Source organism: Oncorhynchus masou, unplaced genomic scaffold (assembly GCF_036934945.1).
Source record: "Oncorhynchus masou masou isolate Uvic2021 unplaced genomic scaffold, UVic_Omas_1.1 unplaced_scaffold_1252, whole genome shotgun sequence".
In the NCBI taxonomy this organism is placed as follows: Eukaryota; Metazoa; Chordata; class Actinopteri; order Salmoniformes; family Salmonidae; genus Oncorhynchus; species Oncorhynchus masou.
The window spans coordinates 90,529-117,823 of record NW_027002342.1 but is presented as its reverse complement, the minus strand read 5'-3'; the positions used below and the strand labels follow the sequence as shown (position 1 = coordinate 117,823).

The 27,295-nt window shown below is 42.1% G+C and overlaps 2 protein-coding genes across 5 annotated transcripts in view; one reads left to right on the top strand and one right to left on the bottom strand.

Annotated features, from left to right (window-relative positions):
* The window catches only part of LOC135530091 (butyrophilin subfamily 1 member A1-like), a 145,603-nt gene that overhangs the window by 47,014 nt on the left and 71,294 nt on the right, over positions 1 to 27,295 (top strand). The window lies entirely within an intron of this gene.
* On the bottom strand, positions 26 to 16,800 carry LOC135530087 (butyrophilin subfamily 1 member A1-like). 4 transcript variants are annotated; one of them, XM_064958475.1, is made up of 15 exons: positions 16,689 to 16,800; positions 13,980 to 14,046; positions 11,299 to 11,394; positions 8,563 to 8,629; positions 8,028 to 8,096; positions 7,409 to 7,771; positions 7,036 to 7,323; positions 6,589 to 6,699; positions 5,901 to 5,933; positions 5,739 to 5,771; positions 5,150 to 5,170; positions 2,972 to 2,998; positions 2,676 to 2,702; positions 2,335 to 2,421; positions 26 to 1,927 (listed from the first exon to the last, which is right to left on the bottom strand). In XM_064958475.1, exons 5-15 carry the CDS (start codon positions 8,092 to 8,094, stop codon positions 1,392 to 1,394), a joined length of 1,593 nt encoding a protein of 530 aa, XP_064814547.1. In that variant the 5' UTR covers positions 8,095 to 8,096; positions 8,563 to 8,629; positions 11,299 to 11,394; positions 13,980 to 14,046; positions 16,689 to 16,800; the 3' UTR covers positions 26 to 1,391. The 4 variants fall into 4 exon arrangements, with proteins under 4 accessions (XP_064814547.1, XP_064814548.1, XP_064814549.1 ...); XM_064958476.1 differs by having other exon boundaries at positions 11,299 to 11,365; XM_064958477.1 differs by lacking the exon at positions 2,335 to 2,421 and having other exon boundaries at positions 16,689 to 16,799.

Sequence of the window (27,295 nt, the reverse complement as noted above, 5' to 3'; positions counted from 1 at the left end):
CCCACAAGAAAACCATTACATCCAATCTCTTGAAAATCTTAAGATCTTTAATATCAATAGCAGTCAATCATTAATCATCACCTTATTCAGTCTCATTCTGAGTCATAAAGTACTGCATGAACCCTGGCTAACAAGTTGAATCAGCAATACACAAATTTGTGTAATTATTTATTTACTAAATACCGAAATAATCACACGATCATACATCGATTACTAATCATGTCATGAAAATCCCCTAGTGGGCTAACCCAATATGCCATCTGGTTACACAAAATAAGGGGATTGGGTTTGAATGAAAGAGCGGGAAGATGGAGTGACAAAGGGTTCGGACCTTGAAAAGCTATTCTACCATAAATACAGAATCTTATGCATTCTAATAACCGCCCATTCTGAGAAGGAAAATGCAAAATATATATTTACTCTGAGCTGCCCTTCGATAGATGGGTCAAGATGGAAAACTGGTTTGCCCAGCAGAGATCGCCATTGTCATTGTCCTATTTCTGGTCGTAGTGTTGTAGGCGATACGTTAAAGTACCCTGTTGTTCTTAGGAGATTGTCTGTCCTTTCCTAGGCCACATATGTTTACAGCTGCAGCTGATAACTCGAAGTCTAGGATGTATCACTTCTTCAGTAAATAATCGTTCAATGTTCATACTAAGTTGCCATAATCAGCTTATGCTGTATTCTGGCTGGTCTAGTCGAAATACACCATTTCAGCGAGGTGATCATCACCTCCATGTTGAAATTAGCCCTTATAAACGCACGGACACCAGTCCTCACGTCATTGGGAACTAAGGTTAACTTCCGTCAACAGACTTTTGTACTGGGGAGAGAAGGGCGTGTTTCATCATTCTCAACCAATGTCTGTTCACTTGGGCGTGGCCACTGAGTGAGCATAGTTTACTTATGAAAACATTTCTCTCATTTACAAGTTGAAATTACGTTTCATATATTCACAAATAGTTTCATATTTAATTCCATGTGAATCTGATAGAACTAGAATGTGTAGACTTTCCAAGATACAATTTATGTCATCCTATCATCAGATATAATGTCCCAGACAACAACTGATCTGACATCATATTCTTTAAGTACCAACGAACACTTTCAACTGGTTGAGAAAGGGAACTATTGTTCCATTCCCCAGCCTTTTGATATTACCATACTTTCTCTGTGGTAACACAGGGCTTTCCAAGAGTCCATTCTGTAGAGTGGAGAGAAAAGGAGGACAGGTATTTATGGGGGGGGGGTCATAAACCTCACCCACAACAGGGCAAAGTCATGACAGTAACACACACACTTGCACGCACACACACACACACACACACATATACATACACACACACACACATACACACACAACCAGTATTTCAATGTTTGATATAAAACAGTTAGTCAGTGACACCTACAGGAGTGATGACCTGTGGGGCTGAGTTACCAGTAGCACCAGAATAAAAGAATGGATAGAGTTTCTCAGTGAAGGTGTAGCCAGTGAAGGAGTAGATATGAGACCTGGCCTCTACATTGTAGAATGAGACCTGACCCTCCTCATAATCCACAAACACCCCCACCTTCTGGGGCTTCTCTCTCAGGGAGAGGGGGACAGAGGGGTCAGTGAAAGCCTCATATTTTTTGTTCCTCAGCCAAACAGTCCAGCATCCATTCTCAGGTTTCAGGTAAATAAACTTCTTCCTGTTGATGGACTCTCTGGCCACTCCTAAAGTCCACCCCTCCTTCCCCTCCACCTGTACCTCGTAGTAGAATCTCCCTGAGGAGAAACTCTCCTTTCCCAAGACATAGGGAACAGTATCAAACCTCTTTGGGTTATCAGGGAGATTCTGTTTCATGTCTCCATATCTAACTTGTTTCCTGTCTTCAGACAGGATGAGTCCTGGATGTGCTGTATCAGGATCTAGAGTCACATCCACTGTGGAGAGAAACACACACTTTATTAGAATAAACAAAATAAACATAACAATATGGGGGACTGCATTTTATTGCTCAGTACATTGCTGTGGGACACATGAATAGTGATGTGCTGTATCAGGGTCTAGAGTCACATCCACTGTGAAGTAAAAAATAAGAACATCAATATGTGGGAGAACATTTTACTGCAGGACTTACTGCACAGAACATTACTGTAGACATATGTAGCCTATAAGTTATTATTGATAACAGAAGAAGTATACTGTAGATGTGAAAATACAAACTAGCTGTTTACAGATGTAGAAACACAAATTTATAGTGTATTTATAGAACGCTAGTGGATTTACGGTATATTAATAAGAAGCAAAGTGAAAACAGCATCGTTGTCATTAACATTGTTGCACATACTGCATTGATGCGGAGACTGAATGCAGTTGTCTCTTGGTAAGAGGAACAACAAATGCGCTCCATGAGTGACAGGGGGCGGGGCTAGGTCTGTGTGGAATGCGGCATGGAGAGAGAGAGAGAGCGGAGAGAGATGACTCAAATAGCGAAGTAAACTATAAAAATGGACATAACACACGGCGTATCACATTTAACAAACCAAACAGTCAAATACCATTATGGAAAGTAAAGTTTAAAAAAACAAACCTTTTCATGCATCAATACCTGAATATCGTAAAATAGGGTATACCGCCCAGCCCTAAACTCTAGGTGGGTGGACTGGAGAGTACAACAAACACACTGACCTGCATGTTTTCTGATGGTTTCAAGTTCTACAATATAAACAGAGAGTATGTCAGATTTAGGGGAAACCAGAAACTATGGTAATATAATATTACAGTAGAGTATACTGTGTGGTGCCCTTGGAACACAATGACAAATTTCCTCTTCATCTCTAAACTTTATTGATAAGGTTCGGGACCAGAAACATATCCAAAGTGACATGGTGTAAAAATACATCCCTCTACCATAATATAGTATACATTAAGCAACAGAAATATGATATTAAATATATTTTAAATACAATTCAGTATTAATTTACCTGGACAGCCCTTCATGTTTACTAAATCTGTGGGTAAATTAAACATAAAACAAATTATAATTCTTGCTAATTATAATGAGAACATTTTGAAAAATAAATTAATAAAACAATATAATTCTTTGTGTAAACATTTCCATTGCAGTGAGTAAAATATTATTCCAATACAGTGATATTTTACCACATAATTATGACTAATCTTTGTGCTATTTGCACAATGCAAATTGTAAGCCCTTGGAAATGGGCTCTCCAACCCTGTTCCTGGAGACCACCCTGTATGTTTTAACTCCAACCCTGTTCCTGGAGAGTTACCATCCTGTATGTTTTAACTCCAACCCTGTTCCTGGAGAGTTACCGTCCTGTTTGTTTTAACTCCAACCCTGTTCCTGGAAAGTTACCATCCTGTATGTTTTAACTCCAACCCTGTTCCTGGAGAGTTACCACCCTGTATGTTTTAACTCCGACCCTGTTCATGGAGAGTTAATGTCCTGTAGGTTTTAACTCCAACCCTGTTCCTGGAGAGTTACCATCTTGTATGTTTTAACTCCAACCCTGTTCCTGGAGAGTTACCATCCTGTATGTTTTAACTCCAACCCTGTTCCTGGAGAGTTACCGTCCTGTTTGTTTTAACTCCAACCCTGTTCCTGGAAAGTTACCATCCTGTATGTTTTAACTCCAACCCTGTTCCTGGAGAGTTACCACCCTGTATGTTTTAACTCCGACCCTGTTCCTGGAGAGATACTGTCCTGTAGGTTTTAACTCCAACCCTGTTCCTGGAGAGTTACCATCTTGTATGTTTTAACTCCAACCCTGTTCCTGGAGAGTTACTGTCCTGTATGTTTTAACTCCAACCCTGTTCCTGGAGAGTTACTGTCCTGTATGTTTTAATTCCGACCCTGTTCCTGGAGAGATACTGTCCTGTAGGTTTTAACTCCAACCCTGTTCCTGGAGAGTTACTGTCCTGTAGGTTTTAACTCCGACCCTGTTCCTGGAGAGTTACCTACCTGGAGAGTTACCACCCTGTAGGTTTTAACTCCAACCCTGTTCCTGGAGAACCACCCTGTAGGTTTTTGCTCCAACCCTGTTCCTGGAGACCACCCTGTAGGTTTTAACTCCAACCCTGTTCCTGGAGACCACCCTGTATGTTTTAACTCCAGCCCTGTTCCTGGAGACCACCCTGTATGTTTTAACTCCAGCCCTGTTCCTGGAGACCACCCTGTAGGTGTTCGCTCCAACTCTGTTCCTGGAGCCCACCCTGTAGGTTTTCGCTCCAACCCTGTTCCTGGAGACCACCCTGTAGGTTTTCGCTCCAACCCTGTTCCTGGAGACCACCCTGTAGGTTTTCGCTCCAACCCTGTAGGTTTTCGCTCCAACCCTGTTCCTGGAGACCACCCTGTAGGTTTTCGCTCCAACCCTGTTCCTGGAGACCACCCTGTAGGTTTTTAGCTCCAACACTGTTCCTGGAGACCACCCTGTAGGTTTTCGCTCCAACCCTGTTCCTGGAGACCACCCTGTAGGTTTTCTCTCCAACCCTGTTCCTGGAGACCACCCTGTAGGTTTTCGCTCCAACCCTGTAGGTTTTCGCTCCAACCCTGTTCCTGGAGACCACCCTGTAGGTTTTCGCTCCAACCCTGTAGGTTTTCGCTCCAACCCTGTTCCTGGAGACCACCCTGTAGGTTTTCGCTCCAACCCTGTTCCTGGAGACCACCCTGTAGGTTTTCGCTCCAACCCTGTTCCTGGAGACCACCCTGTAGGTTTTCGCTCCAACACTGTTCCTGGAGACCACCCTGTAGGTTTTCGCTCCAACCCTGTTCCTGGAGACCACCCTGTAGGTTTTCGCTCCAACACTGTTCCTGGAGACCACCCTGTAGGTTTTCGCTCCAACCCTGTTCCTGGAGACCACCCTGTAGGTTTTCGCTCCAACCCTGTTCCTGGAGACCACCCTGTAGGTTTTCGCTCCAACACTGTTCCTGGAGACCACCCTGTAGGTTTTCGCTCCAACCCTAATCTGGTGCACCTAATAATAATTTGCTGGTTGATGAATTGAATCAGGTTAGTTATAACTACGGGACGGCAGCGCTACAGGATCAGGGTTGGAGAACCCTGCCTTAGAATATACATGTATGTATTGTATATTGACCATAAGGGTCTAGTAATGCATCGTGTATAGCTTCTACTTACCCAGCTGATCAGCAAGTATCTCTGCAGACAAACAGATTAATTTAAGTTAATTAAAACATTCTTAATGGTGAATAATTCATTCAACTTGTGTGGCAGGGGGATGGGGACAGTAAAAACAATGTGATGAAAAGTATTAATGCCAAATATGTAAGGATTTTAAATCCATGAAACTACGCTATCCATTTCTGTTACACATTCATGAAATGGGAATTGTTTGTCTCCAATTGTTGTTTGGTATAACAATCAAATTGGGAGTACAAAAATGACACGTTGATGCATAGGACTGTTGGACACAACTTACTCAGCTTAGTGCTGAGATTTTTCTCTGCAGACATGAAAAGAGAACCGTTAGAGTGAACACAATGCATAGGACCAGGAGTGTCAAACTCATTCCATGGAGGGCCTGGTATCTGCTGGTTTTAGTTTTTTCCTTTCAATTAACACCTAGACAACCAGGTGTGTGGCGTTCTTAACTAATCAGTGACCTTAATTAATCAATCAAGTATAAGGGAGGAGTGAAAACCCACAGACACTCGGTCCTCCATGGAATGAGTTTGACACGTGCATGGGACTGTTGAACACTACTTACTCAACTCAAGTCTGAGTTCATCTTTAACTTGCTCTGCAGAAATAAAATAAAAAACAGAAAACAGAGAACATACTTAATGAACACAGAACCTCAATGTTTTCTCTGACAAAGTTCCATTTCTGGAGGAGATAACTGCATGTTTGGCAGTAAGACACTACTTACCTAGCTCTTGACTGTGTTCAGCTCTGGATGCATCTACAGACATGACAATAGATAACAGTTAGAGGAAAGGTTCACAAAATGACTTACTCAATGTTTTCTGATAAAGTCCTTTACATGAAGGAAGAAGTTACACTGATGTAGTTCAGGTAAACCATGCACTGAGATTTAAATAAACCTTATATTAAAACATCTACTATTTTTGTGCAGAAAGTTGTTTTAAATAGAAATGTTTGCCCTATACTGTGAACTGAATTTTATTTTATACAAATCCTTAAATACACCTGTACAGTATCTGACCACTGTCTGCTTTTAACTTCTCAACGTCAAACAGGGCGTGCTTATATTTGTCCTGTTTCACTGTATATACAAGTGTTTAACTTATACGAGAGTGAGTTGTGAAGTGGAACTGTGTTTATTTGCATATCTCAACTCCCCATGAGAGTGGGGTCACGACCAGGGATCAGCCATTATTGACGGCGACCCTGGAGTAATGAGGGTTAACTGCCTTGCTCAAGGGTAGATCAACTGATCTTTTTCACCTTGTCTGCTCGGGGAATTGAACTAGCAAGCATTCGGTTCTAGTTCCCAACTCCTTGTGTATGTCACTGTAAACTGCACTGCAAAACATTTACATTCAGTAAAATAAAACCTTTAATCAGTTTTCTATGACTGTAGTCATTGTACAAACTTTTCCGCCACCAGACGCAGAAAGCTGATATGACCACAAGGACAATGAGCAGAGAAACAATCACTGCAAGGGCCACTTTCCATGTTTCTGTGTGAACAAGGATCAGCTCGCCTGCAAGACACAAATCAACTGAGATCAGTGACATGTAACCAATAATACCAAATCATAATATTAAAGGGACATTTCGCTCATAAAGAATGTTTTGTCAGACGCTTACAGACTTCAAATGAAACCACGTCCCATGACATCAGCTGTGTCGCTCCAGCAATATGCCTCAATGCCAAATTAATGGAAAAGATAACCATCATCTCATTTCCTGGTTTAATGTTGTGTTTATCTTTTCCATTCATTTGAAGTGGAGGCATATAGCTGGATCTACAAAACCAACGGGGTTTCAGCTTGACATTACAATACTTTAGAGTTCTAAACAATAATGATGTTACTCACTAGGGATGTGAAACTCTGTCTCCATCTTAATCACCTCATGTTGCTGCCTCTGTCTCAGTCTGCAGGTAAAGCGGTTGATGTCAGTCTCCTTTACGATGGTCTTTAGTTTGACTACGTAGAATCCCTCATAGTCCCTGTCTGTCTCTGACGGTCCAGCAGACAGAGTGACCCCTTCACTGTCCAGCCACTCCAACTCAGGCTCAGGGAACCAGCCTTTAGTTACACACAGCAGAGCCATCCCTCCTTCTTTCTGTCCCTCAATGGAAACCTCTGGCTTGGATCCTATAGCTACAGACACAAAGGGAGACTGGAGATGAAGTACTACTGAGATTGGGAGGAACATCACATGGGTTGTTGTATTTAAGAAATGTACCTCTGACGTAGACTTGAATGGTGGCATCATCATAATGTGTCTTAGACTCAACAAGACATTTATAATGTCCATCATCAGTGCCTTGTACCCTGGTCAGTTTCAAAGAGGTGTTGCCCTTCTTCAGTTCCTCTTTAAACAATGATGTCCTTCCCCTGTAGGAGTGGATCTGATCATGGTATTTGTCTCTGCCATCTTGGTAGATATGGACTCTAATGTTTGACTGAGTGTCTGGGAGGTTGACTCTGAACCAGTCAACTCTCATGTCCTCAGCACTGATGTTGGGTTTGATGTAACAGGGCAGAATGATGTCATCACCAGCCACAGCAACAATGGCACGAGTCGGACCAAGAACCTCAAACTTCTCTGGAAAGACAAACAACCATTCAAAACGACCATGCATATCATCAACGGTTGGTCCCTTTCAGACTTTAACAGACCACACTAAAGATCAACACCAAACCTGGCCCAAATACTTAAGGTTTGCTTGATTTAGCTTGGTTGCCAATGGAATAGCCTAGGACCGAAAGTGCAAACCGTAGCCATCGTTCATGCAAATCCTCACATTGGTCACACACACACACACACACACACACACACAAAGAACATGAGGTCACTCTACCAGAGCCTGCTCTTTGGAGGAGAAGCAGGAGATTGACACACAGACAGTCTGTCCAAGTCCACATCATTTCTGAAAGAGAGGATAACATACTGGGATTCAATGTAGGCGATGTTATGGATCATATGATATGGATTTATTATGTCATCACCTAAGACCACCTGAGACCTAAGACAGAAGACTAATTAAGACAGACTTTCAAAAATATCTAAAACTTGGTCCTTTTATCTGATAATATAAACCTTTATCCCGTTATCTCCATAATCCCTGACAGCTGCACTGAGGGATATGACAGACAGACACACACACACACACACTATTTTATAACCTAAGGCATAGGACTACTCAAGACAGACTTTCTTAAATATGCTAAACTTGGCCTTTTTATCAAGGCCTGTCTGGTTCTCACACACAGCTATTGCCAACCATCAACATTGACTTGAATATTAATTGCTGGGATTTATTAGTATAAAGCATTTCTGCCATTAACTATATTTTCTCTGACAGCTTGAAACATATATATATAAATAATACTTACGATTAGATACATGCAGATCACAATTGAGAAGAGTTTGGCTTAAAGCTCGCTGGCCTGTGGGGAAAGACTGGAGAGAAAATAAATCTGGTGTGTCTACTGCAAGGCAGGGAAGTAGCTTCAACATAACTTGTTATTCTTGTAGATGAGATGGAATCCACACTTTAATCAGCTTGAGTTAACTTATGAGGAAGTAGGTGAGAGGTGGCATCGTTTCTGGAAACAAAACTCTATAAAACTGAAACTGGCTACACTAAGATGTCACACATAGAGATCACAGGAGGCTGGTAAGGGGAGGACGGCTCATAATAATGGCTGCAATGGAGTAAATGGAACTGTATCAGCAACATGGAAACCAGGTCTTTCATGTGTTTGAGACCATTCTATTAATTCCATTCCAGCCATTAATATGAGTCTGTCCTCCCAAATGAACGTGTCAGCAGCCACCTGTGAGAGATGCAAGCGATCGCTGAGGGATCCTCCACTTTCCTAAACCGGTTGTTTGTTCACTTTCACTGGATTGTTTTCTTACTCTCCTTTCAGTTTTTAACTGTGTCCTCTTTATATTACCATCCATATGTCACATATTGATTGTGGCATCCAGAATCAATATGTGAACCAGACATTCTGTTTATGACTGTAGGGTTTGTATCAGTGTTTGGTTTGTATTCTATACCAGAGGTTCGCAACCTTTTTGTAGATTCTCTACCACCAATCACATTTGGACCTGTCTGAAGTACCTTTTCATGTGTGTGTGACAGGACATGAAAACATTTTGGTTTACTTGTAATGCTGTTTGTCTACATATCATTTAATGATACAAACAAGAATCATGGCCTTATTGCACTGACATCAAGTTGACACTAGAAGGCAGTAGACACACTGATCACAGGGACATGTCATTGCAGAGATGGAAGAGGAGGTGGGACATGCTACATCCCTAATTTATTTTTTCAATGGAAGTCAGTGAACTAAGAAGACCACACCCATCTGCTATCGCATTGGTGCCTATGCGAGAGCCGCCCCCTTAAGTAGACCGGAAATGACAACTTTTTGTAATTGGTAAACGACGGTCGTCAACTATCTTCATTTATCCACCATCTTTGGCCATGTCAGACAGCCTGTGGTGCTGTAGAGGTTAAAGCACGTGATCATGTAGGGAAATACATACTAGTTATATTATCCTATTTCAGCTCATATTAATAAGAAATAATGTGGTGCCACTGACTTATATCATGTTACCTACATAAACTCAGCAAAAAAGGAAACAGACCTTTTTCAGGACGCTGTCTTTCAAAGATAATTTGTAAAAATCCAAATAACTTCACAGATCTTCATTGTAAAGGGTTTAAACACTGTTTCCCATGCTTGTTCAATGAACCATAAACAATTAATGAACCTGTGGAACGGTCATTAATAAGACACTAACAGCTTACAGACAGTATGCAATTAAGGTCACAGTTATGAAAACCTAGGACACTAAAGAGGCCTTTCTACTGACCCTGAAAAACACCAAAAGAAAGATGCCCAGGATCCCTGCTCATCTGCGTGAACGTGCCTTAGGCATGCTGCAAGGAGGCATGTCTGTGGAACTTGTTCAGTTTATGTCTCAGTTGTTGAATCTTATTATGTTTATACAAATATTTACACATGTTATGTTTGCTGAAAATAAAAGCAGTTGACAGTGAGAGGATGTTTCTTATTTTGCTGAGTTTATTTAGCAACTGCCTGATACTGTAACCAAACGGTGCTCTACATCATGGTGCTATGTGTCCTGGTCAAATGCAGTGCACTATATTAAGAGGTGTAGTAGGGTTTAGTTTGAGATGAACCCTCAGAGTTTCACCATACCAGTCTCAGAGCAGTGCAGAATACTGTATTACCCTGTTAACACTACTGGGCCAAAGCAAACTGTACTGGTTGGCTCTGATATTAACCTTCCACATGTTCCTGTCCATTACGGTTCCAGCAACTATGTTAAATGTGTAACCAGACATTCTGTTTATGACTTTAGGGTTTGTATCACTGTTTGGTTTGTATTCTATACCAGAGGTTCTCAACCTTTTGTAGATTCTCTACCACCAATCACATTTGGACCTGTCTGAAGTACCTTTACATGTGTGTGTGACAGAACATGAAAACATTTTTACTGTTTGTTTACTGTTTGTCTACAGTTTACTGTTTGTCTACATATAATTTAATGATACAAATAATGTCATAAAGATAACAATCATTATAACATGATTACCATTTCTATTGTAATTATTGACTATAGAGGGGGTTGACAGAAGACTAATTCAGGCAGACTTTCAAAAATATGTAAAACATGTTCCTTTTATTTAATAATATAAACATTTCTCCCATTATCTCCATAATCCCTGACAGCTGCACTGAGATAAGACAGACAGACAGACAGACAGACAGACAGACAGACAGACAGACAGACAGACAGACAGACAGACAGACAGACAGACAGACAGACAGACAGACAGACAGACAGACAGACAGACAGACAGACAGTATTTAATCACCTGAGGCCAAAGACTACTCAAGACAGACTTTCTTAAATATGCTAAACTTGGCCTTTTTATCAAGGCCTGTCTGGTTCTCACACACAGCTATTGCCAACCATCAACATTGACTTGAATATTAATTGCTGGGATTTATTAGTATAAAGCATTTCTGCCATTAACTATATTTTCTCTGACAGCTTTAAACATACATACAAATAATACTTACGATTAGATACACGCAGATCACAATTGAGAAGAGTTTGGTTTAAAGCTCGCTGGCCTGTGGTGAAAGACTGGAGAGAAAATACATCTGGTGTGTCTACTGCAAGGCAGGGAAGTAGCTTCAACATAACTTGATATACTTGTTATTCTTGTAGATGAGATGGAATCTACACTTTAATCAGCTTGAGTTAACTTGACTTGACTTAACTTATGAGGAAGTAGGTGAGAGGTGGCATAGTGTCTGGAAACAAAACTCTGATAAACTGGCTACACTAAGATGTCACACATAGAGATCACAGGAGGCTGGTAAGGGGAGGACGGCGCATAGTAATGGCTGCAATGGAGTAAATGGAACTGTATCAGCAACATGGAAACCAGGTCTTTCATGTGTTTGAGACCATTCTATTAATTCCATTCCAGCCATTAATATGAGTCTGTCCTCCCAAATGAACATGCCAGCAGCCACCTGTGAGAGATGCAAGCGATCACTGAGGGATCCTCCACTTTCCTAAACCTGTTGTTTGTTCACTTTCACTGGATTGTTTTTCTTACTCTCCTTTCAGTTTTTAACTGTGTCCTCTTTATATTACCATCCATATGTCACATATTGATTGTGGCATCCAGAATCAATATGTGAACCAGACATTCTGTTTATGACTGTAGGGTTTGTATCAGTGTTTGGTTTGTATTCTATACCAGAGGTTCTCAACCTTTTGTAGATTCTCTACCACCAATCACATTTGGACCTGTCTGAAGTACCTTTTCATGTGTGTGTGACAGGACATGAAAACATTTTGGTTTACTTGTAATACTGTTTGTCTACATATCATTTAATGATACAAACAAGAGAATCATGGCCTTATTGCACTGACATCAAGTTGACACTAGAGGGCAGTAGACACACTGATCACAGGTACATGTCATTGCAGAGATGGAAGAGGAAGTGGGACATGCTCCATCCCTAATTTATTTTTTCAATGGAAGTCAGTGAACTAAGAAGACCACACCCATCTGCTATCGCATTGGTGCCTATGCGAGAGCCGCCCCTTAAGTAGACCGGAAATGACAACTTTTTGTAATTGGTAAACGATGGTCGTCAACTATCTTCATTTATCCACCATCTTTGGCCATGTCAGACAGCCTGTGGTGCTGTAGAGGTTAAAGCACGTGATAATGTAGGGAAATACGTACTAGTTATATTATCCTATTTCAGCTCATATTAATAAGAAATAATGTGGTGCCACTGACTTATATCATGTTACCTACATAAACTCAGCAAAAAAGGAAACAGACCTTTTTCAGGACCCTGTCTTTCAAAGATAATTTGTAAAAATCCAAATAACTTCACAGATCTTCATTGTAAAGGGTTTAAACACTGTTTCCCATGCTTGTTCAATGAACCATAAACAATTAATGAACCTGTGGAACGGTCGTTAATAAGACACTAACAGCTTACAGACAGTTTGCAATTAAGGTCACAGTTATGAAAACCTAGGACACTAAAGAGGCCTTTCTACTGACCCTGAAAAACACCAAAAGAAAGATGCCCAGGATCCCTGCTCATCTGCGTGAACGTGCCTTAGGCATGCTGCAAGGAGGCATGTCTGTGGAACTTGTTCAGTTTATGTCTCAGTTGTTGAATCTTATTATGTTCATACAAATATTTACACCTGATAAGTTTGCTGAAAATAAAAGCCGTTGACAGTGAGAGGATGTTTCTTTTTTTTGCTGAGTTTATTTAGCAACTGCCTGATACTGTAACCAAACGGTGCTCTACATCATGGTGCTATGTGTCCTGGTCAAATGCAGTGCACTATATTAAGAGGTGTAGTAGGGTTTAGTTTGAGATGAACCCTGAGAGTTCCACCATACCAGTCTCAGAGCAGTGCAGAATACTGTATTACCCTGTTAACACTACTGGGCCAAAGCAAACTGTACTGGTTGGCTCTGATATTAACCTTCCACATGTTCCTGTCCATTACAGTTCCAGCAACTATGTTAAATGTGTAACCAGACATTCTGTTTATGACTGTAGGGTTTGTATCAGTGTTTGGTTTGTATTCTATACCAGAGGTTCTCAACCTTTTGTAGATTCTCTACCACCAATCACATTTGGACCTGTCTGAAGTACCTTTTCATGTGTGTGTGACAGGACATGAAAACATTTTGGTTTACTTGTAATACTGTTTGTCTACATATCATTTAATGATACAAATAATGTCATAAAGATAACAATCATTATAACATGATTACCATTTCTATTGTAATTATTGACTATAGAGGGGGTTGACAGAAGACTAATTCAGGCAGACTTTCACAAATATGTAAAACATGTTCCTTTTATTTAATAATATAAAACATTTCTCCCATTATCTCCATAATCCCTGACAGCTGCACTGAGATAAGACAGACAGACAGACAGACAGACAGACAGACAGACAGACAGACAGACAGACAGACAGACAGTATTTAATCACCTGAGGCCAAAGACTACTCAAGACAGACTTTCTTAAATATGCTAAACTTGGCCTTTTTATCAAGGCCTGTCTGGTTCTCACACACAGCTATTGCCAACCATCAACATTGACTTGAATATTAATTGCTGGGATTTATTAGTATAAAGCATTTCTGCCATTAACTATATTTTCTCTGACAGCTTTAAACATATATACAAATAATACTTACGATTAGATACATGCAGATCACAATTGAGAAGAGTTTGGCTTAAAGCTCGCTGGCCTGTGGGGAAAGACTGGAGAGAAAATAAATCTGGTGTGTTTACTGCAAGGCAGGGAAGTAGCTTCAACATAACTTGTTATACTTGTAGATGAGATGGAATCTACACTTTAATCAGCTTGAGTTAACTTGACTTGACTTAACTTATGAGGAAGTAGGTGAGAGGTGGCATAGTTTCTGGAAACAAAACTCTATAAAACTGAAACTGGCTACACTAAGATGTCACACATAGAGATCACAGGAGGCTGGTAAGGGGAGGACGGCTCATAATAATGGCTGCAATGGAGTAAATGGAACTGTATCAGCAACATGGAAACCAGGTCTTTCATGTGTTTGAGACCATTCTATTAATTCCATTCCAGCCATTAATATGAGTCTGTCCTCCCAAATGAACGTGCCAGCAGCCACCTGTGAGAGATGCAAGCGATCGCTGAGGGATCCTCCACTTTCCTAAACCTGTTGTTTGTTCACTTTCACTGGATTGTTTTTCTTACTCTCCTTTCAGTTTTTAACTGTGTCCTCTTTATATTACCATCCATATGTCACATATTGATTGTGGCATCCAGAATCAATATGTGAACCAGACATTCTGTTTATGACTGTAGGGTTTGTATCAGTGTTTGGTTTGTATTCTATACCAGAGGTTCGCAACCTTTTGTAGATTCTCTACCACCAATCACATTTGGACCTGTCTGAAGTACCTTTTCATGTGTGTGTGACAGGACATGAAAACATTTTGGTTTACTTGTAATGCTGTTTGTCTACATATCATTTAATGATACAAACAAGAATCATGGCCTTATTGCACTGACATCAAGTTGACACTAGAAGGCAGTAGACACACTGATCACAGGGACATGTCATTGCAGAGATGGAAGAGGAAGTGGGACATGCTACATCCCTAATTTATTTTTTCAATGGAAGTCAGTGAACTAAGAAGACCACACCCATCTGCTATCGCATTGGTGCCTATGCGAGAGCCGCCCCTTAAGTAGACCGGAAATGACAACTTTTTGTAATTGGTAAACGATGGTCGTCAACTATCTTCATTTATCCACCATCTTTGGCCATGTCAGACAGCCTGTGGTGCTGTAGAGGTTAAAGCACGTGATCATGTAGGGAAATACGTACTAGTTATATTATCCTATTTCAGCTCATATTAATAAGAAATAATGTGGTGCTACTGACTTATATCATGTTACCTACATAAACTCAGCAAAAAAGGAAACAGACCTTTTTCAGGACCCTGTCTTTCAAAGATAATTTGTAAAAATCCAAATAACTTCACAGATCTTCATTGTAAAGGGTTTAAACACTGTTTCCCATGCTTGTTCAATGAACCATAAACAATTAATGAACCTGTGGAACGGTCATTAATAAGACACTAACAGCTTACAGACAGTATGCAATTAAGGTCACAGTTATGAAAACCTAGGACACTAAAGAGGCCTTTCTACTGACCCTGAAAAACACCAAAAGAAAGATGCCCAGGATCCCTGCTCATCTGCGTGAACGTGCCTTAGGCATGCTGCAAGGAGGCATGTCTGTGGAACTTGTTCAGTTTATGTCTCAGTTGTTGAATCTTATTATGTTCATACAAATATTTACACATGTTAAGTTTGCTGAAAATAAAAGCAGTTGACAGTGAGAGGATGTTTCTTTTTTTGCTGAGTTTATTTAGCAACTGCCTGATACTGTAACCAAACGGTGCTCTACATCATGGTGCTATGTGACCTGGTCAAATGCAGTGCACTATATTAAGAGGTGTAGTAGGGTTTAGTTTGAGATGAACCCTCAGAGTTTCACCATACCAGTCTCAGAGCAGTGCAGAATACTGTATTACCCTTTTAACACTACTGGGCCAAAGCAAACTGTACTGGTTGGCTCTGATATTAACCTTCCACATGTTCCTGTCCATTACGGTTCCAGCAACTATGTTAAATGTGTAACCAGACATTCTGTTTATGACTTTAGGGTTTGTATCACTGTTTGGTTTGTATTCTATACCAGAGGTTCTCAACCTTTTGTAGATTCTCTACCACCAATCACATTTGGACCTGTCTGAAGTACCTTTACATGTGTGTGTGACAGAACATGAAAACATTTTTACTGTTTGTTTACTGTTTGTCTAAGTTTACTGTTTGTCTACATATAATTTAATGATACAAATAATGTCATAAAGATAACAATCATTATAACATGATTACCATTTCTATTGTAATTATTGACTATAGAGGGGTTGACAGAAGACTAATTCAGGCAGACTTTCAAAAATATGTAAAACATGTTCCTTTTATTTAATAATATAAAACATTTCTCCCATTATCTCCATAATCCCTGACAGCTGCACTGAGATAAGACAGACAGACAGACAGACAGACAGACAGACAGACAGACAGACAGACAGACAGACAGACAGACAGACAGACAGACAGACAGTATTTAATCACCTGAGGCCAAAGACTACTCAAGACAGACTTTCTTAAATATGCTAAACTTGGCCTTTTTATCAAGGCCTGTCTGGTTCTCACACACAGCTATTGCCAACCATCAACATTGACTTGAATATTAATTGCTGGGATTTATTAGTATAAAGCATTTCTGCCATTAACTATATTTTCTCTGACAGCTTTAAACATATATACAAATAATACTTACGATTAGATACACGCAGATCACAATTGAGAAGAGTTTGGTTTAAAGCTCGCTGGCCTGTGGTGAAAGACTGGAGAGAAAATACATCTGGTGTGTCTACTGCAAGGCAGGGAAGTAGCTTCAACATAACTTGATATACTTGTTATTCTTGTAGATGAGATGGAATCTACACTTTAATCAGCTTGAGTTAACTGACTTGACTTAACTTATGAGGAAGTAGGTGAGAGGTGGCATAGTGTCTGGAAACAAAACTCTGATAAACTGGCTACACTAAGATGTCACACATAGAGATCACAGGAGGCTGGTAAGGGGAGGACGGCGCATAGTAATGGCTGCAATGGAGTAAATGGAACTGTATCAGCAACATGGAAACCAGGTCTTTCATGTGTTTGAGACCATTCTATTAATTCCATTCCAGCCATTAATATGAGTCTGTCCTCCCAAATGAACGTGCCAGCAGCCACCTGTGAGAGATGCAAGCGATCGCTGAGGGATCCTCCACTTTCCTAAACCTGTTGTTTGTTCACTTTCACTGGATTGTTTTTCTTACTCTCCTTTCAGTTTTTAACTGTGTCCTCTTTATATTACCATCCATATGTCACATATTGATTGTGGCATCCAGAATCAATATGTGAACCAGACATTCTGTTTATGACTGTAGGGTTTGTATCAGTGTTTGGTTTGTATTCTATACCAGAGGTTCTCAACCTTTTGTAGATTCTCTACCACCAATCACATTTGGACCTGTCTGAAGTACCTTTTCATGTGTGTGTGACAGGACATGAAAACATTTTGGTTTACTTGTAATACTGTTTGTCTACATATCATTTAATGATACAAACAAGAGAATCATGGCCTTATTGCACTGACATCAAGTTGACACTAGAGGGCAGTAGACACACTGATCACAGGTACATGTCATTGCAGAGATGGAAGAGGAAGTGGGACATGCTCCATCCCTAATTTATTTTTTCAATGGAAGTCAGTGAACTAAGAAGACCACACCCATCTGCTATCGCATTGGTGCCTATGCGAGAGCCGCCCCTTAAGTAGACCGGAAATGACAACTTTTTGTAATTGGTAAACGACGGTCGTCAACTATCTTCATTTATCCACCATCTTTGGCCATGTCAGACAGCCTGTGGTGCTGTAGAGGTTAAAGCACGTGATCATGTAGGGAAATACGTACTAGTTATATTATCCTATTTCAGCTCATATTAATAAGAAATAATGTGGTGCCACTGACTTATATCATGTTACCTACATAAACTCAGCAAAAAAGGAAACAGACCTTTTTCAGGACCCTGTCTTTCAAAGATAATTTGTAAAAATCCAAATAACTTCACAGATCTTCATTGTAAAGGGTTTAAACACTGTTTCCCATGCTTGTTCAATGAACCATAAACAATTAACAAACCTGTGGAACGGTCGTTAATAAGACACTAAAAGCTTACAGGCAGTATGCAATTAAGGTCACAGTTATGAAAACCTAGGACACTAAAGAGGCCTTTCTACTGACCCTGAAAAACACCAAAAGAAAGATGCCCAGGATCCCTGCTCATCTGGGTGAACGTGCCTTAGGCATGCTGCAAGGAGGCATGTCTGTGGAACTTGTTCAGTTTATGTCTCAGTTGTTGAATCTTGTTATGGTCATACAAATATTTACACATGATAAGTTTGCTGAAAATAAAAGCTGTTGACAGTGAGAGGATGTTTCTTTTTTTTGCTGAGTTTATTTAGCAACTGCCTGATACTGTAACCAAACGGTGCTCTACATCATGGTGCTATGTGTCCTGGTCAAATGCAGTTGTCACGCCCTGGTCGAAGTATTTTGTGTTTATCTTCATTTATTTGGTCAGGCCAGGGTGTGGCATGGGTTTTTGTATGTGGTGTGTTTGTATTAGGATTGTAGCTTAGTGGGGTGTTCTAGTTAAGTCTATGGCTGTCTGAAGTGGTTCTAAATCAGAGGCAGGTGTTTATCGTTGTCTCTGATTGGGAACCATATTTAGGCAGCCATATTCTTTGAGTGTTTCGTGGGTGATTGTCCTTAGTGTCCTGATGTCCTTGTTCTGTGGTTATTTACACCAGTATAGGCTGTTTCGGTTTTCGTTACGTTTGTTGTCTTGTAGTGTTTGTATTGATTTGTGTTTTACGTTAGTTTAATAAACATGGATCGTAATCTACACGCCGCATTTTGGTCCGACTCTCCTTCCCACCTAGAAAGCCGTAACAGAATCACCCACCACAACAGGACCAAGCGGCGTGTCAACAGGCAGGAGCAGCAGGAGAAGCAACAGTGGCAGCAGGAGATACGAAGTAAGGAATTCTGGACTTGGGAGGAAATCCTAAACGGAGAAGGACCCTGGGCAAAACCTGGAGAATATCGCCGCTCCAAGGAAGAACTGGAGGCGGAGAGGCGCTGGAATCAGGAGAATCAACAGAGGCAGCAGCAGCAGCAACAGCAGGAGTAGCAACAGAAGCAGCAGCAGCAGCAGCAGCAGTGGGAGAGGCTGCATTACTTGGAGAAATTGACTTGGGAGGAGATCCTTGACGGAGAAGGACCCTGGGAACAGCCTGGAGAATATCGCCGCCCCAAGGAAGAACTGGAGGCGACGAAAACGGAGAGGCGCCGGTATGAAGAGGCAGAACGGCGACGCCAGAGCTGCCAGTCTGCAAGGAGCTGCCAGTCTGCAAGGAGCTGCCAGTCTGCATGGAGCCGCCAGAGCTGCCAGTCTGCATGGAGCCGCCAGAGCTGCCAGTCTGCATGGAGCCGCCAGAGCTGCCAGTCTGCATGGAGCCGCCAGAGCTGCCAGTCTGCATGGAGCCGCCAGAGCTGCCAGTCTGCATGGAGCCGCCAGAGCTGCCAGTCTGCATGGAGCCGCCAGAGCTGCCAGTCTGCATGGAGCCGCCAGAGCTGCCAGTCTGCATGTAGCCGCCAGAGCTGCCAGTCTGCAAGAAGCCGCCAGAGCTGCCAGTCTGCAAGAAGCCGCCAGAGCTGCCAGTCTGCAAGAAGCCGCCAGAGCTGCCAGTCTGCAAGAAGCCGCCAGAGCTGCCAGTCTGCAAGAAGCCGCCAGCTGCCAGTCTGCAAGAAGCCGCCAGAGCTGCCAGTCTGCAAGAAGCCGCCAGAGCTGCCAGTCTGCAAGGCTGCCAGCAGTCTGCAGAGCCGCCAGAGCTCCAGTCTGCATGAGCAGCCAGAGCCGCCAGTCAGCATGGAGCAGCCAGAGCCGCCAGTCAGCATGGAGCAGCCAGAGCCGCCAGTCAGCATGGAGCCGCCAGTCAGCATGGAGCAGCCAGAGCCGCCAGTCAGCATGGAGCAGCCAGAGCCGCCAGTCAGCATGGAGCAGCCAGAGCCGCCAGTCAGCATGGAGCAGCCAGAGCCGCCAGTCAGCATGGAGCAGCCAGAGCCGCCAGTCAGCATGGAGCAGCCAGAGCCGCCAGTCAGCATGGAGCAGCCAGAGCCGCCAGTCAGCCAGGATCCTCCAGTCAGCCAGACTCTTCCAGATCCGCCAGTCAGCCAGACTCTTCCAGATCCGCCAGTCAGCATGGAGCAGCCAGATCCGCCAGTCATTACATTTACATTTTACATTTAAGTCATTTAGCAGACGCTCTTATCCAGAGCGACTTACAAATTGGTGAATTCACCTTCTGACATCAGTGGAACAGCCACTTTACAATAGTGCATCTAAATCATTTAAGGGGGGGGTGAGAAGGATTGCTTTATCCTATCCTAGGTATTCCTTGAAGAATGGAGTCAGCATGGAGCAGCCAGATCCGTCAGTCTGCCAGGATCCGCCAGTCAGCCAGACTCTTCCAGATCCGCCAGTCAGCCAGACTCTTCCAGATCCGCCAGACTCTTCCAGATCCGCCAGTCAGCCAGACTCTTCCAGATCCGCCAGTCAGCCAGACTCTTCCAGATCCGCCAGTCAGCCAGACTCTTCCAGATCCGCCAGTCAGCCAGACTCTTCCAGATCCGCCAGTCAGCCAGACTCTTCCAGATCCGCCAGTTAGCCAGGATCTTCCAGTCAGCCAGACTCTTCCAGATCTTCCAGTTAGCCAGACTCTTCCAGATCCGCCAGTTAGCCAGGATCTGCCAGAACCGCCAGCCAGCCAGGATCTGCCAGATCCAACTACCTGCCTGAGCTTCCTCTCAGTGCCGAGCTGCCCCTCAGTGCCGAGCTGCCCCTCAGTGCCGAGCTGCCCCTCAGTCCCGAGCTGCCCCTCAGTCCAGTGGGGTTCTGGGTGAGGACTACTAGGCCATGGTCGGGGGCGAGGGTGGACTATCCAAGGACGCGAGGAGGAGGGACTAAGACTTTGATAGAGTGGGGTCCACGTCCCGCGCCGGGGCCGCCACCATGGACAGACGCCCACCCGGACCCTCCCCTATGGTTTTTGGTGTGCGTCCGGGAGTCCGCACCTTGGGGGGGGGGTTCTGTCACGCCCTGGTCGAAGTATTTTGTGTTTATCTTCATTTATTTGGTCAGGCCAGGGTGTGGCATGGGTTTTTGTATGTGGTGTGTTTGTATTGGGATTGTAGCTTAGTGGGGTGTTCTAGTTAAGTCTATGGCTGTCTGAAGTGGTTCTCAATCAGAGGCAGGTGTTTATCGTTGTCTCTGATTGGGAACCATATTTAGGCAGCCATATTCTGAGTGTTTCGTGGGTGATTGTCCTTAGTGTCCTGATGCCCTTGTTCTGTGTTTATTTAAACCAGTATAGGCTGTTTCGGTATTCGTTACGTTTGTTGTTTTGTAGTGTTTGTATTGATTCGTGTTTTACGTTAGTTTAATAAACATGGATCGTAATCTACACGCCGCATTTTGGTCCGACTCTCCTTCCCACCTAGAAAGCCGTAACAGCAGTGCACTATATTATGAGGTGTCGTAGGGTTTAGTTTGAGAAGAACCCTCAGAGTTCCACCATACCAGTCTCAGAGCAGTGCAGAATGCTGTATTACCCTGTTAACACTACTGGGCCAAAGCAAACTGTACTGGTTGGCTCTGATATTAACCTTCCACATGGACCTGTCCATTACGGTTCCAGCAACTATGTTAAGTGTGTAACCAGACATTCTGTTTATGACTGTAGGGTTTGTATCAGTGTTTGGTTTGTATTCTATACCAGAGGTTCTCAACCTTTTGTAGATTCTCTACCACCAATCACATTTGGACCTGTCTGAAGTACCTTTTCATGTGTGTGTGACAGAACATGAAAACATTTTGGTTTACTTGTAATACTGTTTGTCTACATATCATTTAATGATACAAATAATGTCATAAAGATAACAATCATTATAACATGATTACCATTACTATTGTTTTGACTATAGAGGGGGTTGACAGAAGACTAATTCAGGCAGACTTTCAAAAATGTGTAAAGCTTGTTCCTTTTATTTAATATAAAACATTTCTCCCATTATCTCCATAATCCCTGACAGCTGCACTGAGGGATCAGACAGACAGACAGACAGACACACACTATTTAATCACCTGAGGCCAAAGACTACTCAAGACAGACTTTCTTAAATATGCTAAACTTGGCCTTTTTATCAAGGCCTGTCTGGTTCTCACACACAGCTATTGCCAACCATCAACATTGACTTGAATATTAATTGGGAGGGATTAACTGAGGGATCCTCCACTTTCCTAAACCGGTTGTTTGTTCACTTTCACTGGATTGTTTTTCTTACTCTCCTTTCAGTTTTTAACTGTGTCCTCTTTATATTACCATCCATACAGTGCCTTGCGAAAGTATTCGGCCCCCTTGAACTTTGCGACCTTTTGCCACATTTCAGGCTTCAAACATAAAGATATAAAACTGTATTTTTTGTGAAGAATCAACAAGTGGGACACAATCATGAAGTGGAACGACATTTATTGGATATTTCAAACTTTTTTAACAAATCAAAAACTGAAAAATTGGGCGTGCAAAATTATTCAGCCCCTTTACTTTCAGTGCAGCAAACTCTCTCGTTCAGTGAGGATCTCTGAATGATCCAATGTTGACCTAAATGACTAACGATGATAAATACAATCCACCTGTGAGTAATCAAGTCTCCGTAAAAATGCACCTGCACTGTGATAGTCTCAGAGGTCCGTTAAAAGCGCAGAGAGCATCATGAAGAACAAGGAACACACCAGGCATGTCCGAGATACTGTTGTGAAGATGTTTAAAGCCGGATTTGGATACAAATAGATTTCCCAAGCTTTAAACATCCCAAGGAGCACTGTGCAAAAGGTTGCTAGATCAAATCCCTGAGCTGACAAGGTTAAAATCTGTTGTTCTGCCCCTGAACAAGGCAGTTAACCCACTGTTCCTAGGCTGTCATTGTAAATAAGAATTTGTTCTTAACTGACTTGACTAGTTAATGAAGGTTAAATAAAAATAAGGAAACATTCCAACTAACAGTAAATCTTGGGAGATGGTGAAGGAGAGGAGACAGTGTGAGGGTTGACAGTGAAAGAGAGGTGAAAGGGTAGACACAGTGTAAGAGAGGAGACATTGAAGGAGTAGGAGTGGCTTTGAGACAAGTCTCTGAATGTCCTTGAGTGGCCCAGCCAGAGCCTGGACTTGAATCCGATTAAACATCTCTGGAGAAAGCTGAAAAAAGCTGTGCAAGGGTGGAGACAGTACCACTTAAGTATTCCTAATCACTCAGGTGAACTTAAAAATGTAAAATATGAATGGGAATATACTTCAGTTAGATTTTAATCATAAGAATTTCTAGGGGTGCCAATAATTGTGTTTTGGAGAAGAAAAAAAAATTAATTTATGTGTGAATATTTTGAATGCAAGACCAAGAAGATAAACAGCAAAGACATTTATTTACAACCCGTTTTGCTCATATGTACCAAGGGTGCCAATATAAGTAGAGGGCACTGATCCAACAGTATTTTCATGTGATTATAGGAAAACAAATCCCTACTATTAATCAGTTTCCTTAGATTTACTCTTTGGATCAATTTCTTTAGCTCCTCTGAATCCGTTCCCAAGACAGATTCATTATCATAGGGAAATAGTTCAGCCAAATGGAACCCCTACATTTTGGGAATGAGGAGGACAAGAGATCTTTCTCCATTAAGGCTCAGCTGGAAAACAGACAGTCCCTCACAGAGATTCTTGAATAAGGTCTTTTACCTTGTTTTGTTGTGGCCAGAGGGATGACTGGGTCCAAGCCGAGCAAAATGGATCAAAAAGTCAGGTCGCTCTCATCCGGGTCACGGAACCAAATGTTGTGGAAAACCCCATCCAAAGGCCAAGGCAGAGACTATTTAATTGTATAATAGAAACATCTTTAATCAAGCAGTTGTGAGGGAGATCTGTCTCTGATTTCACAGTGAAGAACTCCAAGAGTAAATGGTTCCATGTCCCTTATATAGTGGGAGGTGATTATACTTCATATATAATTATAATATATCATATATCATATTGTTACACAACAGTTATTTATACAAGCAACAGTTCCAGAACACAATGACCTTGTGTTAGAGTGCAGAAATGACAGGAGTCTATGAAAGGCACAACATCACAGTCCAACACAGAACATATCCCATGAGAAGTAAAAACAGCTCACCCCAAATTCTGCCACCTCAATAGGATGACATTCAGCATCAAATGTACATGGTGAATTTCCTCTCTGTTAGTTGAATCATATCGCGATAAACAGATTGCAGTTCATTCAGACGGTGAGTAACACACTTGCACAGGCATCCATTCTCAGGGTTCAGGTGAATTTCCTCTATGTTAGTTGAATCATATCGTTGAATCAGTTCATTTAGACGATAAACAGATCCATTCTCAGGGTTCAGTTTTCCTCTCTGTTATTTCAGATAAACAGATTGCAGTTCATTTAGACGGTGAGTAACACACTTGCACACACATCCATTCTCAGGGTTCAGGTGAATTTCCTTCTTCCTGTTGATGGACTCTCTGGCCCCTCCTACAATCCACCAAGTCTTCTCCTCCACCTGCACCTCATAGTAGAAGCTCCCTGAGGAGAAGCCCTCCTTTCCCAGGACATAGATAACATTATTAAACCTCTCTGGGTTGTCAGGGAGATCCTGTTTTATGTCTCCACAATTCACTTGTTTCCCATCTTCAGGCAGGATGAATCTGGGATGTGCTGTATCAGGGTCTAGAGTCACATTCCCTGTTGAGAGAAACACATACTTTATTAGAATGATTAAATAAACATATCAATATGCAGGACTGCATTTAACTGCTCAGTACATTACTCTAGGACACATGAACGTATAGTAATGTGGTGTATCAGGGTCTAGAGTCACATCCACAAAAATTGTCTGAAAATTAGAAGAAAAGAACATCAGTTTGGGGAACAGCAATTTACTGCAGGACTTAATGCACAGTACATTACTGTAGACATATGTAGTCTATAGGTTATTGATAACAACATACTGTAGATATGAATGTGTGATAATGTTATTTCAAGTTAAACCGGAATGTGAAGATATGAATATTAATGTGAAACTCTACGTGGATGGACTGGAGTGTATTACTGTCATGCCCTGGCCGTAGATTGCTTTGTATGTTTCTATTTTTTAGTTTGGTCAGGGTGTGAAGTGGGTGGGTATGCTATGTTTTGTTCTATGTTTGTATTTCTATGTGTTTGACCTGGTATGGTTCCCAATCAGAGGCAGCTGTCAATCGTTGTCTCTGATTGAGAATCATACTTAAGTAGCCTGTTTTCCCCATTTTGGTTGTGGGTGTTTAATTTCTGTTTAGTGTCTGTTCACCTGGCAGAACTGTTTCGTTTTCTCTTTGTTGTTATTTTGTGTACAGTTCAGTTTTTCTATTAAAATATGACGAACACTCACCACGCTGCATTTTGGTCCTCCTCTCCTTCCACCAATGAGAATTGTTACATAGCCTATATGTTCTACTAATTTTGATAAGGGCCAATAGGGATCTGTGTAGTAAACTGTATAGGGAATAGGGTGCCATTTGGAACACAAACTGACTGCTGAGACAGACAAGTAAAAGGAACAGGAACCATATTGTATTAAGTATGTAAAACATGATCACAATACATATAACGTACTACGTATAAAGTATTACATGTACTGTGGCACCCCAGAGCAACATTTGAAACATTTATCTCTATAACTCCATAATCATAAGGCATACATTACATATCATAATAGTTACAATTAGATGCTCTCAGATCACCATGAGAAAGGTTTGATGGTTTCAATATCGTCAGGAAACAGGAAGGAAGTTGTGCACCTACTGCAAGGCAGGTCTATGATGAACCACCATGTGTTAGTAGGCAGCATGGTTCAGTGAGAATAGAACGTTTTGAGGTAGAACTACCAGTATGTGAAACTTGTCATGCTCAGTTAGTTTTCTTTTACATACAGTAGTATGATTATTTTTTTAACCTTTATTTAACCAGTCAAGTCAGTTAAGAACAAATTCTTATTTACAATGATCACCTACCCCGGCCAAACCTAGACGATGCTGGGCCAATGGTGCACCGCATTATGGGATTCCCAATCACGGCCAGATGTGATACAGCCTGGATTCGAACCAGGGACTGTACTGAGATGCAGAGCTTTAGACCGCTGTGCCACTCAGGAGCCCACAGCACACATACAGCATGCAGACTTTCACTGAGTGACTCATGCTCCGTACCTCATCCATACTGAATGTTCCATAATGACAGTGTCATTTCCATACTATGTGGACTGCTGTCTTGGACTACAGGAGAACCAGGGCCTTCTGACACTGATATAAAGCACACTAGAGGGCAGTAGATACACACCGATCACAGGGATGTGGTAGCTAAGCTTTGATACGTATGGTGCTGTAGAGAGGAAGAGCATTATCATGTTGGGATCCAGTCCTCTTCTACCATCTCTTCTCATCTACCTTCTCCTCTCATCTACCTCCTGCTCCTCATCTGCCTCCTGCTCTTCATCTGCCTCCTGCTCCTCATCTGCCTCCTGCTCCTCATCTGCCTCCTGCTCCTCATCTACCTCCTGCTCCTCATCTACCTCCTGCTCCTCATCTACCTCCTGCTCCTCATCTAACTCCTGCTCCTCATCTAACTCCTGCTCCTCATCTTACTCCTAATGGACTTCCTGACCGGCCGCCCCCAGGTGGTGAGGGTAGGTAGCAACACATCTGCCATGCTGATCCTCAACACTGGAGCCCCCCAGGGGTGCGTGCTCAGTCCCCTCCTGTACTCCCTGTTCACCTACGACTGCAAGGCCAGGCACGACTCCAACGCCATCATTAAGTTTTCAGAGGACACAACAGTGGTAGCCCTGATCACCGACAACAACAAGACAGCCTATAGGGAGGAGTTCAGAGACTAGGACAAAAAGGCTTCTCAACAGTTTTTACCCCCAAGCCATAAGACTCCTGAACAGGTAATCAAATGGCTAGCCGGACTATTTGCATTGCGTGTCCCCACCCAACCCCTCTTTTACGCTGCTGCTACTCTCTGTTTATCATATATGCATAGTCACTTTAACCATATCTACATGTACATACTACCTCAATCAGCCCGACTAACCGGTGCCTGTATGTAAACATACGTTTCCCATGCCAATAAAGCTCTTGAATTGAAATTGAAAGAGAGGAGACAGTGAACG

What these genes read in the sequence shown, in the direction of transcription:
- LOC135530087 (XM_064958475.1), bottom strand. Translation starts at nt 8,094, where the DNA reads ATGATGTGGACTTGGACAGACTGTCTGTGTGTCAATCTCCTGCTTCTC. An exon ending in CATTCAAGTCTACGTCAGAG is followed by an intron (nt 7,324 to 7,408) that starts GTACATTTCTTA and finishes TTGTGTCTGTAG; the next exon opens with CTATAGGATCCAAGCCAGAG. An exon ending in AACCATCAGAAAACATGCAG is followed by an intron (nt 2,422 to 2,675) that starts GTCAGTGTGTTT and finishes CATTCCACACAG; the next exon opens with ACCTAGCCCCGCCCCCTGTC.